The sequence below is a fragment of the Saccostrea cucullata genome, unplaced genomic scaffold, assembly GCF_032062105.1.
Source record: "Saccostrea cucullata isolate Sc308-1 unplaced genomic scaffold, CSIRO_AGI_Scuc_v1 ctg4323, whole genome shotgun sequence".
Lineage (NCBI taxonomy): Eukaryota > Metazoa > Mollusca > Bivalvia > Ostreida > Ostreidae > Saccostrea > Saccostrea cuccullata.
The window spans coordinates 54,253-71,431 of NW_026936463.1; the positions used below are offsets into that span (position 1 = coordinate 54,253).

The 17,179-nt window shown below is 34.9% G+C and overlaps 1 protein-coding gene and 1 pseudogene across 1 annotated transcript; both read left to right on the forward strand.

Moving 5' to 3' along the window:
• LOC134245653 (protein RER1-like) lies at positions 1-5,187 on the forward strand. The gene is made up of 8 exons (XM_062727931.1): positions 1-145; positions 1,449-1,543; positions 2,066-2,170; positions 2,555-2,660; positions 2,799-2,877; positions 3,738-3,873; positions 4,600-4,677; positions 4,892-5,187. The coding sequence occupies exons 2-8, from the start codon at positions 1,469-1,471 to the stop codon at positions 4,940-4,942; spliced, it is 630 nt and encodes a 209-aa protein (XP_062583915.1). The 5' UTR covers positions 1-145; positions 1,449-1,468; the 3' UTR covers positions 4,943-5,187.
• A 4,467-nt stretch (positions 5,188-9,654) lies between these two features.
• Positions 9,655-17,138, forward strand: LOC134245655 (uncharacterized; annotated as a pseudogene).
• Positions 17,139-17,179: the final 41 nt, after the last annotated feature.

Consider the following 17,179-nt stretch of genomic DNA (forward strand, 5'->3'; position numbering starts at 1 on the left):
CCGGCCAACTTGGACGTGGCGAAAAACAAATGCATAAGAATGTTTACATCTAGGCATATATGTAAATGAAGTGATCTAATAATCTTAAAAAAAAAACAAAAAGAAGAAAAAATACGATATAAAAATAACAAGGCAGCGATTGAAGGTGAGTCTATAATGGATATAGGGACCACACTGAAAGGTCATAAACTATAGTCACTAGACTCGAGTAATGGATTTTTTGGTATCGAATGTCTTAATGAATTAAATTGAGAATGGAAGGACTTTGAAATGACTATTGCTTCCAGAAAATATCAATGATTTTGTATGAGAGTAACATAAAAATTCAATTTTTTTCTTAATTCATTGTTTATAGATAGTTTTCGATAGGCCTGAATTTAGCGAAAGTTACCTCCCGTTGGCCGCCATATTGGAGGTCGACTCAGTGATTTTCCCTCTTTGTCTTACCAAGTTTAAGAAAATATAGCAGAAATATTTGATGGAAAATCTTTATCAAATAATTTTTTTTAAATAAAGGAGGCTTCCAAAAATTTATATACTTCAGAAAAATAATGATTTCTAATTCAAAATAGCAAATATAAAAATTTTAAATTGGTTGAACAATGAAGGAATATGAGCATATGGACCTCCAGTATGGCGACCAACGGGAAGTAACTCTTGGTCAATCGAAAACTATCTATAGTAGGAGGGTCATAATACATAGCTGCAGAACTGTAGCTCTCCGAAAAAAAATATATTGATAGATCGGAGAACTGTAGCTCTACGAAAAAAAATATATCGATAGACCGGAGAGCTACAGTGCCACCTATTGAAAAAACTGTATAATTATTGCGCACAAAAAGTTGCGCTTGTGTATGGATTAATTCTTCCAAATTCTTACCTCAACAGCAAAAAATTTAGATTTCAAAAAATTCCGTATTCTTCTATCAAGTACTTTGGTAGTTGACATCTACACAAAGCGCGTTGGGTCGAATTATCTTGCAAACCAAAATGGCAGTATAAACAGATGAAATTTTTGATGATCTCGATTTCAGGGCCAGGAGGGTTATAAACAATTGTAAGGTATGTTTTGTTGTGGAGACAGTGAAAGAATATGTTAGGAATACACGGTTAGTAATATTTTGAGATTATAGTTTTAAAACATGGAGAAATAAATCGATTAAAAGCGCACTTTTTTGTGCGCAATAAATATACATTTTTTCAATGGGTGGCACTGTAGCTCTCTGGTCTGTCAAATAATTTTTTTTTTCAGAGAGCTACAGATCTGCAGCTACATAGTACAGTGCCTTTGAAGGCTTTCACCGTGAAATATTTTTATGTTTTTCCATACACCAAAAAATCATCAGAAATCTGCCTAAAATTTTTATATCCTCATTCCTTTGATGCAGTGTCCTCCCGTTTCTCTGTATATCAAGACCACCTTTGCTAACAATTCATGTTATTTACAGGTTGATTAACAAATTTAACAATGACAGATTTAGGAGAAACCTCGTCACCTTCCGCCCCTGGGGCTGTAAAACAATTTTTCAGACGAGTAGGAGAGGTAAATTACAGAATTTCTTACCATTATTTAATTGTATAAATAATTATTTAATTGTATAAATAAAAATGTGGTAATAGTGTTGGAAAAATTATGATATAATATTTCTTTAACATTCCTAATGTGCAGATCAATATTTGTAATATAACATAGAATTGATATATGATACATATGTAACGGGAGAAGAGAATGTGACAGATCAGACCAGATTTAACCTTGGGCCCCTGAACTTCCAGTTAGGTGCTCAACTTAGGGAGCTATCAGGCCATTGATGATCTAACTTGATCTGATCGCCATATTTCTACCTCCTTGGAGGTCTTCGGCTCCCAAAAACACAACCCAGGCTCTTCCCTGGCAGGTATTTCACATTTCACTTCCAGGGCAAGGCAAGGCACCAAATGTAACAATAGATGAGAAAGATGGCAGTCTGATTCGCTGCAATTTTTTCTTCTCCTGTTACACATATGTACATTAAAAAATGATCTGTAGCAAAAATATTTTTTTAACCCTAATTTTGTGTTACAGACAAAACAGAATCTTCTGGACAAGGCCACACCATACACATCCTTTAGATGGGTCTTCACACTTGTTGTATTCTTAGCATATGGACTTCGAGTTTACTTTTTACAGGTATTTATTCTAGAAGATCTTATAATTTATTACTTCATCATTATGGTCCCAGCTCTTTAATTTTATAATTTTGAGTAAGGAAGGAGTTAAATTTTGTAGATTTCATGGGATAAAGAAACATCCGAATTGATTTGCTCCGCAAAAATTAAATTTTAAACTATTAGAACACGTTTTTCTTTCCATCAAATTTAGTAATCATGACCCTAGATGTTAATCAAACAAGAAAATATTTATCTTCACAAAAAAGTGGGGTTTTTTTTCAATATCAGCTAATATTTCATTTCATCTTTAAATTACATTTACCAATCCACATTTAACATTGATATAGCATTATTTTTTGTAGGTATTTGGATTTTGGCTAACTTTGTATTTCTTTTATTGTAGGGTTGGTATATTGTCACATATGCCCTGGGGATTTATCTGTTAAATCAATTCATAGCATTTTTAACTCCCAAAGTGGACCCAGCCTTTCAGGAACAAGATGATGATGGTATGCCATTATTTTACATTGTAGTAGTTCTTTATTTTTAAATCTTATTAATTCACTTGTAAATTTGGTAAACCTGAGATGTTTAATACTATTGAATTTTGAATGTCATTGTATTGAGGAGCTGTGTTCTTTTAACAGAGGATGGGCCATCACTTCCTACAAAAGCCAATGAAGAATTCAGACCTTTTATGAGAAGGTTACCTGAATTTAAGTTTTGGTAAGTCAGAATTACAATAAAAGCTTTTGAGTGAACCATCTGATATTCAGCTCATTGCAAATGCAAAACATTCTTTATTTAGTTAACTAGGGGTGAAACGATACGCCTCCTTCACGGTTCGATACGTATCGAAAAATTTGGTCTCGGTTCGGTTATTTTCGATACGATACATTTTGATAGTTCAAGGAAACAGATTTAATGTTGTTTTATTGCTACCTTTTACTTAATCTAGTAAAATAATTTATGTGCAAAATGGATAGAATGTATCAATTTAATTGATTTGACTGTTAAAAATTATTTTATAAACTTCAAGTCCACACAAACTTACGTTTCTGAACTAATTATACAGAAAAGCATGTTTATACCTTATGCCAAACCCGACTGAATGACGATCCCGACCGAAAAACGAACCGAACCGAAAGTCGAGATTTTGTACCGTGTATCGAACCGAGAAAAAATACCGCGGTGAACCGATACTGCGGTGAACCGTTTCACTCCTATAGTTAACAAACCTGTAAGGAATGAAACATAGAAAATTTAATCAGAAATATGAAATCAGTGGTTGGAAGCTGCAGTGTACTTTTATAATACATGTATAAGGATATATATTTAATAAAACACTTGCATATACATTTTTTTGAATAATACACTGTAGTTATATTTAATATGGGTTTCATCCTTTAATAAAGTTGTAAAATATCTTGCCTTGATTATTTTATGTTGGAACTTGTAAATTCATCAGAATATTTTGAAAGTCTGACGATGAATAATGAATACTGACTGATAAGTCATCACAAAAAAAGATTGTGAAGATCTTTCCCAGTCCATTTTTTTTAATTCTATGTTCCTTTTTATTGTAGGTATAGCACAACTAAAGCCATTGTGATTGCGATGATATGCACATTTTTTGAGGCCCTTAATATTCCAGTGTTCTGGCCAATTTTAGTCATGTACTTCATCATTTTGTTTATGATAACCATGAAACGACAAATAAAGGTGAGTCACAACCAAGCCAATTTTAGTCATGTACTTCATCATTTTGTTTATGGTAACCATGAAACGACAAATAAAGGGTAAGTCAAGTCAAACTGGTATAAAATTATACACCATATTATACAACTATCAATTAAATAATATAGCATGGTACAAGATTTAGTTTTTTTCTGCAAAAACGTTCTTTGTATTCTTAATGTTGCTCTGGAAAGAACAAGAATTGTTATACCTTTAAAAATTTGTTGTTATACAAATCTATGTGAAAAAAGAGAAAAAAAAGGCTGACACTTCTAATGTTTTGTTGAGCGGGCATAAAGAAATCGATGTTTGACTGCTGAGTGAGATGTTAGACCGGTCAATGAGATGTTGGACTGCTTACATCACAGAATGGGTGGAGCTTAATCTCATTTTCATATGTTGTTGTTCAGTAGTGATGGGCCTGAGTTTACATCACTAGAGACAGTACAAAATATCTGTATATCCAAAAAAATTTTAATGAAAGATATATCAAAACATTTATTAACCGAGTTCGAGGACAAAATGCGTTTTGTCGACCCTTGAAACTAAACTGTCTGCCTTTGGCCTAACGGCCTCAGGCAGACAGTTCGGTTCTTGGGTCCAACAAAACACGTTGCCCTCCAATTCGGTCAATAAATGTTAAAAGTTAAAGTTTAATTGAATATCTTACTGTGCACTGCTGTTATGATATTTAACTTTATTTATTTTCAGCATATGATTAAGTACCGTTATATACCATTTTCGCACGGAAAGAAAAGATACCAAGGCAAAGAAGACACTGGAAAAGTGGTATCCTAGTGACTCTATCTTTCTGTTCTGTACATAAAGTTTAGCTTACGGACTTCTGTAATGTTCCTTACACAAATTGTCATATGTTAAACAAATTGTCATATGTCTGTCAGTGTCATAGAGTGAATGCATGCTTACGAGAGAGAAAAATAAAGTTGTATTTATTTAAACAAATCCACATGTATGTTTTCTACGTTTTTCTTTTCTTTACAAGATACATGTGGCAGGGGAGCCAACTGTGTCCATTCCGCAATCGCAGCAGTAGTTGTGAAGTGTAGTGGTATTTGTTTCGTTCTCTGGTGTGTGCTGGGTGCTATTGTGTAAAGGGTCTGAAGGACATCAAGTGTGTAAATGACCATCAGTCATGTGTAGGACCTCTAAAACAATTAAATCATTTCTCATAATTAGAGGGAGAGACATATAAATCATAAGTTGTGTTCAATTTCATTTTCTTTTTTCAGTCATGGACATGCTAGGAGTGAAGTTTAATAAAACTGATACAAAATACAATCTTCATTAACTCTGTTATCTAATTAAAATTATTACCTCCTTGCGATGGATTTGAAGGGGATAAAGTAGCACATTTGTATGTATAAGTGTGTGAGTGTTAAATTTCTCCTGAAAAATGCAAGTGATGTAATCTGCATGGGGATCAATGTTAAATGCTGTTAGATATGCTCTATGTGAAGGGATGATCTGCTTTGCAATGCCCTTGTTAGCATATCTCACTTGAGAAGAAAGCTGCTCAGATGCTGAATCACTACCTCTCCAGTAATGTACTGAGGATGAAAAAAAAAGTCTACAGTAGTGGTTTCTGGAGAATTTTTCTAAATGGCATTAATTGAGGTGATAGGTGCAAGAAATAATGTTGAAAATAGACCCAAAGTATAAATTTGACAACTTTTGGTACATGTATGAATTTTTTAACTTCAACAAACAAATTCAAAGAATTGTGGTCCCCCTCTTTCGATGTCTTTGTGAGTTTATAGTATATTGTGTCAAATATGTATGCCCTATCATATGTCATTCAGAAGTTATCATGAAGGTTGATTTTTTTATTTAGAATTAGGTCAAATATGTAGGTCAAGGTCATGGGTCAGAAATCATAGCATGCTTGTAATTATCTTCTCATGGGTAATCCATATGTTAAATATGAAAGTCCTATCTCTTCTCAATCAAAAGTTGTAAGGAAAAAAAATTAAAAAGTAGGTCAAGGTTCAAGGTCATGGGGTCAGAAAGCATAGCATGCTCGAAAGATTTTGTCACAGGTAATATATGTAAATGCACTCTATTCATTCAAAGTTATGACCAAGGTTAAAAGTTTTTGAAAAGTAGGTTAAATGTCAAGGTCACAAAGTCAAAAATCATTGTGAATTTAGAAAAGTCTTGTCACAGGTTATACCGGTACATTAAAGTCCTATTTTTTTCTCATTCAAAAAATATGACCAAGGTGAAACATTTTGTGACAAACAGACAGACTTACAGACAGACAAATGAGATTTAATGTCCCCTTGCTTTAAGGTCAGACGAGACGTTCCTCAAAATCTGTATTGTATATCTTTGTAATGTATGAAAAATATTCAAAATTTTAGTAACATTCTGATTTCTAAACCAGTTTCTAAACCTTTTTAAAAAATCCAAACACTTAAACATTTGAAATTGGAAAATTATTTTTCTTCCCCAAAGGATTATATAAGAGAAACTACCCCTAGTATCTTGCAGAAATGCCTGGTAAGGTACCTCAATTTTTTGTAAGTAAACATGTTTAAGTAGCAATACTTCAATGACAAACTCTTAGAAAAATGTATCTATTATTAAGGAACGTCTCGTCTGTCCTTAATTCGCGTAAGCAGGGTACAATAAAATATTTATGCTAATTTGAAGAAAAATATATCGGTGAACAAAAACCTGGCAAAATATAAAAGTTTGGGGTAAAAAAGTCTTTGCCAGAAAAAATCCATCTAAATTTGGATGATAACAATACAACAATGCGACTTAACTTTCAACGGCAAGGGGATCGAATTTCGCTCCAATGGTCTCTACATATGCAGTGCAGTTCAATACCCCCCCCCCCCCCCCCCCTTCAAGGCAATTTTTTACCCTGGTCATTTTTTTAGCTCACCTGAGCCAAAGGCTCAAGTGAGCTTTTCTGATCACATTTTGTCCGTCGTCCGTCCGTCTGTCTGTCTGTCTGTCCGTCTGTAAACTTTTCACATTTTCGACTTCTTCTCAAGAACCACTAGGCCAATTTTGACCAAACTTGGTACAAAGCATCCTTGGGTGAAGGGGAATTTAAATTGTAAAAATGAAGGGACATATCCCCTCGCAAGGGAGATAATCAAGAAAAGACAAAAATAGAGTTGGGTCATTAAAAAATCTTCTTCTCAAGAACCACTGGGCCAGTAAAGCTGAAACTTATGTGGAAGCATCCTGGGGTAGTGTAAATTCTAAATTGTTCAAATCATGACCCCCGGGGGAAGGGCGGGGCCACAATGGGGAATCAAAGTTTTATATAGAAATATATAGGAAAAATCTTTGAAAATCTTCTTCTCAAGAACCACTGGGCCAGAAAAGCTGAAACTTATGTGGAAGCATCCTGGTATAGTGTAGATTCTAAATTGTTCACATCATGACCACCGGGGGAAGGGCGGGGCCACAATAGGGAATCAAAGATTTATATAGAAATATATAGGAAAAATCTTTGAAAATCTTCTTCTCAAGAACCACTGGGCCAGATAAAGTGAAGCTTATGTGGAAGCATTCTGGGGTAGTATAAATTCTAAATTGTAGGAATTATGACCCCCGGGGGAAGGCGGGGCCATTATAGGGAATCAAAGTTTTACATAGAAATATATAGGAAAAATCTTTGAAAATCTTCTTCTCAGGAACCACTGGGCCAAAAAAGCTGAAACATATGTGCCCATGGAAGGATCATGGGGTAGTGTAGATTTCAAAATGTCTAAATTATGATCAGTGGGGTAGGGTGGGGATGCATTATGTATAACAAGGGGGAAATCTGGTAAAGAACAAAATGGTCAAAGCTTCTCAGGTGAGCGTTGTGGCCCATGGGCCTCTTGTTCTTTTACAGCATCATAATTTGTAATAAATTTAGTTGAGTGTAATGTCTGTGAAATGTACACCGTATATTTAATGTTTGTTTTTGATTGTTAAGTTCATACAAGCGCAGATCTATAGGGTTTTTTTTAAGGGGGGATATAATTTGGGATTTTAAAATTATAAACATCTGCCATTCAATCAATGAAAGTGAATTTGATTTACTTTTGCTGGATTCCAAAACTCCTTAAAAAAACAAATCACAAACAAAGATTTTATAGCAGGGTCCGGTAATTGTTCATTAATTAAAATATTGACTCTGAAAGAGAAAGCAAGTGGAGTAAATAAAATGTGAATTATTAAAAAAAACTTTTCGTAATATTTAAAATCTTAACACTTCAAGCATTAATAGCATCAATGCATGAATTATCTGTGCATAATACAAATTATCCTGACGATATATAAGGAGCAGGCCTTTAATTTGACATAGTCCACATCTTTCTCATTAAAAATGGACCCTTTAAACTTAGTTTTAATTTATATGCTTGGTCATCTAAACTTATTTGTTCAAAATCATCCTGATTCTGCATAAAAGTACCCTGAAGTTGATGTTTCATTTAGATTTTTCATCTATGATATCTGTGAACAGTATGTTTTAATTTCGACAGTATGATTAAATTTCGAGGGGCACTAATTGTACCCATTCAATAGCCGACCTACTTTTATATTCTTATGACCAGAAGCAAAATTTATTTAAAAAACGACTTCTTCATAAGGAAAGAGAGCGCCTCTTCCTGTGGCCTTCAATATAATTTTTTTTAAAGAACTTGATATATCCAACTGAACTCAAAAATAAAGACATTGTGATGTCTTCAACATTTGTTTTATATTCGGATGCTTTATTGTCTACAGACTATATAATGAGCAGCTAATAACTAAGCAGTATATAACTGTAAACAAAAGGGGTGACTTCAGCTTTTCTACCAACTTCTTCTATCATATGTAGAAATATTCCAGTAGCACTTGCATACGGTGAAAATGTCTTGCAACTGATTACATATATCAAGAAGATGCTCTAAAAACGGTCAACTTTTAAACCATGCACAGGTGCTTGTGGACAGGACCCCCCTCCCAACATTCAACCCTGGGCTAGTTGGACATTTTTTCACAAATTATATTTATTACACTTCATCATGTGTAAAATAGGGAAAAAATCGTAAAAACCCAAAAATAATTTTTGAGTTTTGAGGATAAAAATGTCCGACTAGCCCCGGGGTTGAATTTCGGGAGGGGGGTCCTTTCCACAAGCACCTATGTTTTAAACCGGGCAAGCTACTGACAGATTTATAAGTTGATGTTACAAGTATTTCACCAATTCAGTTTAAACGTAGAAGTGTCAATCCTACGCTCGTTCATGTTATGATTAACTGATTAATGCTATCTTTGTAAATACAACTTATCGATGGAATATACTTACTGAACATGATTAATTCATACCATTAAATAATTATATATTTCCTTTATACTAATTTTGACTACCTGCTCAAGTAAAGCAGGGGAATGTGACTTACTCCTATTATACAGTCAAATCTCTGCAGAGATTTCTAAATGTTTGTTCTATTCTGCCCTATTCACAGATTTTTACTGTTTTTATTTTTTAATCCCGAGTCATTTAATTTGAGTGCCCCCCCCCCCTTTTCGAAAAAAAATATCCGTTGATCTCTGCATGCCTGACAAAGTGGCAAAAAGGGCACCCCTCCATCTCTCAGTACCACGGGCATGCATCTATTTATTTCTGTGTTATCCACGTTTTCGTCATGATGTCCTGGATTTAACTACTTTTTTTTTTACGAATGGCACAAACGCTCCTCCATACTATGATACCGCAAAAAAAAAAAAATAAAGCGTTATTGTGACATTGATCGATCAATAGCAGACGCAAAGATTGAGATTCAGACAACTGTCAAGGTCTAGATGCATTGATTTTGATTTTATCTAAGATACTTTTTGGGAAGAGTGCATGGTAAGGAATATAATCTAATATTAAATATAATCTAATATCTTCTTCTACAATATTTTATGAGAATATGAATGAACAGCAAGTTTTGTACCCAATATTCACGTGTGATTGCGTAAGCGTACAGACGCACTGCAATGTTCTAAATCCTGGGTTTGTCGCGACAGAAGCGATTGGGTTGAAGAAAAAAGAATTGTTACGAAGTTAGCATTAATATAGGTGTAACTTGTCCGCATGAATACTTCTTTCCTGCCAAATGATTATGATATTGTCGAATTGATTGTTACAGAAGAAGAGCCATGGCCAAAGTGAACGGTACAGTGAATAGTGTTTCCGAGATGGAGGAGAATGATGAAGATAAAGCATTGCTAGGGAAACACAGATACACATTACCTGTACTTAGATACACCAACGTCTTCATCAGTCTCGTTATTATTGACGGAATCCTGTCATGTATTATGTGGTTGACAGGTAAACTTATTTATCATTTATGAATAATTGTGGAACAGGAGAGGAGAAAAATGCAGCAGACCAGACAGGGATTCGAACCTGGGCCTGGTCTGCTGCATTTTCTCCTCTTCCATTACAATAGCATTGCATATTAATATTATGGTCATTTTAGTGCCTTAAAATTAATAAAATTGAAAAACTGATTTCAGTGTAATTTACATGTATATGGCAGTCTTCACAACAATTCTTTTTCAGCACATGCCCTTCGGGCATGTTTACCAGTCAATTTTACCCAGCCCATTGAAATTTGTACATGCCCAACTCAAAATTAATACATATAGCAGAGATATGATTGTGCAACAAAAAAATAAGTTTTTATATTAACTATAAGGACAATGTTTCTTTTTTTAAATTCTCTCGATCTTAAGTTTAAATTGTTTCCAGAGTTTTAATTCAACTGTGAACTGCCTGTCTGCCATTTTTGTATGTGTTTTTGTTCACAACTTTTGACTCGCATGCTGGTCGTTTGTTGGCCGGTATAGCTGAACTGAATTTCAGAAATAGGATGATGTTATCATGTCCAGCAGTCCACTGCACGTGGTATCAATAAACATATCGTAATTTAGCAAGAAACATCGAGAAAACAAATCTGTTAAATTAAACACTTTAATGATTACGATTGACAATCATTTGACAGATCTTACTGATAATGTTACGTAAGACGAATGTAAACTGGCAATTCATATTAAGACATTACATAGCAAGTTTACGCGAGTAACTGGGGTACGACAAAAGAAAAAGCAAGTAAACATTGCGAATCGAAAGAAAATTCACACATATGCCCTTCGGACATGTAATTTGAGAATTTTCACATGCCAGCTGGCAAATTTACCAGGTCCCGGGCATGGGGCACCCAGGTTATTTCGAAGACTGATATGGCATTATATTTTTCAATTTTGTAGGTGGTCACACCAAGTACTTTGTGGACAATATAACAGACTTTCATTTCACGGAGTCAGTATTTGACTTGGCCCTTTTAGTTGGCCTGAAGACAGTAATAATTGTGACAGTATTACCAATTCTTGAGAATAAATCTTATGAACAGATACACAGTCCATATGATCGGAGTCTACACACACTGTGTTTTGGTTTAAAGACTGCTTTAAAATTGTTTTTCCTAGTATCTCTCATATTCACCTTGGTAAAGGGAGGAATGATTTTGAACTGTATATTGAATGATGGACATTATGTTACAATGCATGTAACGTACAATGTTTTAGTCATATCATCAGTGTCTTTCAGTGTTTTGGAGTTTATACTTAGTTTATTCAGTGATCGTGCGATGAGACGGTTGAAGATTGTGAGGATTTTACACAGATATAATGATAAAGGTCAGGAAATCGACAAGGAAGGAAAACCCGTCAAAAAGAAAGTGGATATCAAAAGACTGGTGTTACTCGCTAAACCAGTGAGTTCTAGAATTAATATCAGATTTGTTCATCTCTGTATATTAGATACCAGACACTCTGATAAATTAACACTGAGTTGTTCAACAGTCTCAAAAGTATTGTTGAATTATCAGTAAAAGTTGATGTGTAATTTTTCTGTATTTTACCATTTTATGTGACTTTAACAGTAAAAGTCATTTTTAATTTAACTTCTTGTCTGACTTTAACAGGAGTGGGGGATTCTCCTGGGAGGGTCCCTAGGATTGCTGGTCTCCAGTGGGGCTCAAACTGCGGCTCCTCTCTTCTTTGGTGCAGTGGTAGATGCAGCTCAAAAAAGCATGGGTATGTTGATTTTATGTTATAGATGATTTCAAAAGTTAAAGAGAACATTGATGATCATTATAATTCTGTGATGAATTATAAGTGGTATATATTGGGAGTGTTCAAAAAAGTAACATGAAGAAAATAGCATTAATTTTATGATACCTGTGGTAATTCTCTTGTTTTGTAAATGATTACAAAAGTTTATCACAACTTTGTCTATGGTGAAGGAATATGTGTACTTTTTGACAGATATGTAATTTATATTGTAGATGAGCTTACAAACACGGTGGTGGTCCTGGTGTTGATTTACGTTCTTTACGCGATATTTGCGGTGATTCGGGCCTGGCTTTTCACTCTGGCAGGACAGAGGTTGGTGGCTAGACTGAGGAAACATTTGTTTGATCATATCATCCAGCAAGACGTGGCCTTCTTTGATACCAACAGGTATATGTGTATGTACATGTATATAGGGACACAGTCTGTCTGTCTGTATGAAGTCATATTTCACAAAAAAGACAAGAACTCCCAATTTACAACAATACAGTAAAACTCTGTTATAACCAAGTCATTGGGACCTATGAAATAACTTTGCCATATGGGTAATTTGTTATATCTGTATAAGGAATTTCTTAAATTTATATAGCTGGGGATCCAAGATAACTTAGCTATAACCTTGAATTCACAATAATGTGTTTGTTGTAAACAAGTTTTACTGTACAGTTTTTAAAAGTGCAAAAATAAACTTTATGTATTTACGTGTATATTGTACTTCTTTAACTAACAGTCAGTTCATGTTTTATGTTAACAGGACGGGTGAGCTCTGTAACAGACTGGCATCAGATACACAGGTTGTACAGAACGCAGCCACTGTAAGTACATAACAATACTCAAATACTGGGACTGTTTTAAAAATATTTACAATAGTATCAATAATTTCGTGAAACATATTGAGGAGTGGACTAAAATGAAAAAAGTTGTACCATTGTCATTGAATGTGAATGTATGTATGCTGGTATGGTACACTTACAGATGTTTGTGATTGACAGGTGAATGTGTCAATGCTGGTACGGTATACACTACAGATGGTGGGATCTCTCATCTTGATGTTTTATCTGAATGCGGCTCTCACCGGTGTACTGCTGGCTGTGGTTCCTGTTGTTTCTATTGTAGCCGTGCAATATGGTGAGTTCTGGTCATAAATGAGGATTATTTTTGCCCCGCGTTATTTTCGCCCTTTTGAACTTGTGAACAATTTTACCCTGATTAAAATTTGCCCAGTCTTAGTTCTGTTTAAGAAATTATGAGATGTAATCTGAATTCGCCCCGTTTTAAATTCGCCCAATCAAGGAGAGGGCGAAAGGGTAAAAAATAAAACAGGGGAGAAAATTTACCTGTATACAGTATATATGCCCGTAACCTGCTACGTGGCAGAGCATGCTAATTTGATGTCTTTGTTAATTGTAATTGTCAGTATTTGAGACATGTTACATTTCCACTTTAAGGGAAGTTTGTGAAGAACATGAGACAGAAGTTTCAGGATCGTTTGGCTGATGCCGGTACTCTGGCTGAGGAGAACATATCCAGCATCAGAACGGTCCGATCCTTCGCCGGGGAATCCAAGGCGTACAGTCTATACAGTGAGGAGGTGGAGAAGAGTTATAAAGTGGGGAAGAAGCTGGCTGTAGCTTATGGTAACTAGAACCATCAATAATCTACCTAGAACCATCAATAATCTGCTGCTATGTTTCTATCAGTCTAGGTGATAGGTAGCTTATGGTAACTAGAACCATCAATTTGTAACAAAATTCTAGTCAAGTTACTATTTGTTATTGGTAAAGAAGTCATCTTTCATACAGTTTGTAACATGTACTATATAGATAAAAACAGGGTCACTCAATGGAAACCACATGAAAAATAAGTAAATACATAAATACTTGTAAATATACAATGTAATTGCTTTTTTAAAAAAATCACTGCAATTAGTCGTTTAACTGTTCATGACTGTATTTGTGCATTTCAGGTGCCTTTGAGGGTATAGTAGGTATTCTAGCCTATGGTGCGATAGCTATGGTTCTGTGGTATGGTGGAAAACTGGTGTATGACAACACACACGGAGAACATACAGGCCTGACACCAGGTGTACTTACCTGTAAGTCTGTTAGTACTTGTTAATCTGTTAGTCATAAGTGTACCTGTAAATCTGTACCTAAAGTTAGGCCTGACTGCAGGTGTACTTATATTATTACTCTACTTCTATAAATTTACTTTTTAAGGTCTATAGGAAATCCAGATTTTAAGACTTGTGTAGGATCCTCTTTGAAGAGATATGATTGAAAATGATTTGCACCATTTAACTTTTGCAGCTTTTCTGTTGTATACTTTACAAGTTGCCATGGCGTTTGCCTTGATGTCAGCTCTCTATGGGGATTTTATGCAGGTATGACATTATTGTATGGGAAATTTCATTGACAATTAGCATCTACACCTAAATAAAGAGAAATTGTTTATTATTTTTGACTTGGTGATTATTACAGGCAGTAGGGGCCTCCATACGGATCTTTGACTTGCTGGACCGAGTGCCTGATGTACCCACAGAGAACGGAGAAGTCCTGTATCACATGAACGGACGTATGTACCTACATAGTGTAAAACCGTAACCATAACTTCTTCTGTCTCAAAGGATAATTGAGAGCCACTCTTTCTTGTTATTTCAGGTGTTGAATTCCAAAATGTTTATTTCACCTATCCTTCAAGACCGGAAACTAAAGTTTTAAAGGTAATAAAGCTACAATATTAAGATTGACTTTTGGATTTATGTTTTATTGAGAGCTGTCAGTATGATGTTTTGTTTTTCAGGGCATTACATTCAGTGTGGAGCCTGGTGAGATGGTGGCACTAGTGGGACCCAGTGGAGGGGGGAAATCTACCATAGTAAACCTTATAGAGAGATTCTATGACCCTGACTCTGGCAGAATACTGTTAGGTGAGTTTTACCTCTGTTTGAATGCAGATACATGGTTAAACATTTTGCCTATTGGAAATGTATCTGATTAACAGAGAGACTGAGAAATGTAAGTCGTAGACATCTATTTCTATATCTACGCAAACATGATGGGCAAAAATTTTCATATATTGACTGTGCAGATCCTTTTACTAAATTCCGGTATGAATGTTGATTAGGTGATGTGGACCTGAAGACATTAGATCCTCAATGGTTCCGTAAGAAAGTTTCCATGGTCAGTCAAGAACCGACTCTCTTTTGCTTCCTCCATCAAGGAAAACATTGCTTACGGATGTACGGCAACAGATCAAGAGGTTATTTCTTACAATTAAAGTTTTATTTGTGAAATTCATATTAAAATGTAAGTGTTAAAGTTAAAATCCAGTAATCTATTTGATGATTTAAGTTTTAAAACAAAACTTGATTGAATGTTGTGCATGCATCCAGGTGTGTGCTTATATAATGGTGTAAATTTGTAGCTAGGAGTTCTCCTTGCAGTGTTTCCGTTAACGCATATTTCTGCGTATTTTACGCATAAAAATTACCTTTTACCCCCAAAAACGTCACCTAGAGGGTCATCATGACGCAGAAAAAAATATGAAAACAAGTTTTAAAATCCAATTCAATATTGATGTTTTCATAGAAAAAGATATTTTATATGTTTAATTTACATTCTGGACAACTTTCTAGGAATTAATCATTGCTTTTAGTTTAATTTCAAAGTGGCAGTAATTGAAATCGGCATTTCCAGGTCAACAATCTATTAAATATTCTTTTGTACGACCTATCTATTTCTTAACAAAACCGGAAGTGCAGATAAAAAAATGGCGCTTCAGCATGTTCAGTCTTACATCGGCATATTTATATCAGCTTGGCTTTGTCAAAAAGGCTAATTATGGTAATTAAAAGGTGAGGAAAGTTCAAATCTTTAATAAACAGTCTTGTAAAGCAATCAACCACTTTCAATTGTTATCTTTTGATTGAGGTATTCACAAAACCCTAACTGTGTAATCGGTAAAATGTAACTGTGTACCGGTAAAATAACAGAAGTATACATGTATCAATTATATTTTACTTTCATTTTTTTTTAATTTTTAAACATCAAATATATGTTCCTAGAAGGCAGAGCTAATGTTAGAACCCAAATCAAAACAGAATATATTTTGACCCTCAAAATCTTTTTGACCCCCAAAAGTTTATATCAAAGGGTCATAATGACCCTTGGTTTTAAAAATTAGCAGAAACACTGCCTTGATTTAGTTTCTTGTTATTGCAGATAGAGACTGTAGCTAAGCAGGCCAATGCACATGAGTTTATCTCGACGTTTGAGGACGGGTACAATACTTTGGTGGGGAGAGAGGAGTACGGCTGTCAGGGGGACAGAAACAGAGGATTGCCATCGCAAGGGCTCTCATTATGGACCCTGTTCTCCTCTTACTAGACGAGGTGAGATAAAATCATGTAACAAAACTTGGTTTGATTGCTTGAAATAGAATTGCATGTCAACTGTAGAAATCTCATCTCTAGACAGTGGCCTTAAGGACAGAAAATGATGAAATATCCCAAATATTTCAGAACTGAAATATTTTGAACTTCTGAAAAAAACTTTGTAATAAAATATTTCAGAGCAAGAGACAGGTGAATTAAATGTGAACTATATATTGTATTGTAGGCTACGAGTGCCCTGGATGCTGAGAGTGAACACTTGGTTCAGGAGGCAGTAGACCGAGCCATGAAAGGCAGAACGGTCATCGTCATAGCTCACCGCCTGTCCACTGTCAGGAACGCATCCAAGGTATGTTATTGATTGTCCTATTGAACATGCATTTCATCAGCAGTACTCTCTGAATGCTTGCTAAAAAAACTTTTATTACAGGTTGTGGTGATAGACAAAGGAGAAATATCAGAAATGGGGACTCATGACGAACTTCTGGCTAAGAATGGAGTGTATAAGAGACTGGTGTTACGTCAGTTAACCGCCGGATCTTTTAACCAGGCTTTACATGGGGAAGAGGAAGCTGACTCTAGTTGATTTATCACTCAAGTTAATTATTCAATCTGGATGTCAATATTTCATTAAAATTTATGTTTTTGTATTCACAAGAGAATTTTGCAGTAGCTGACATACTGTGAAATCACAAAGAACTTTATTCGGTAATAACCAATATTTGCCCTCCAAATCAAACTTTGATGGAGATATATCTAATT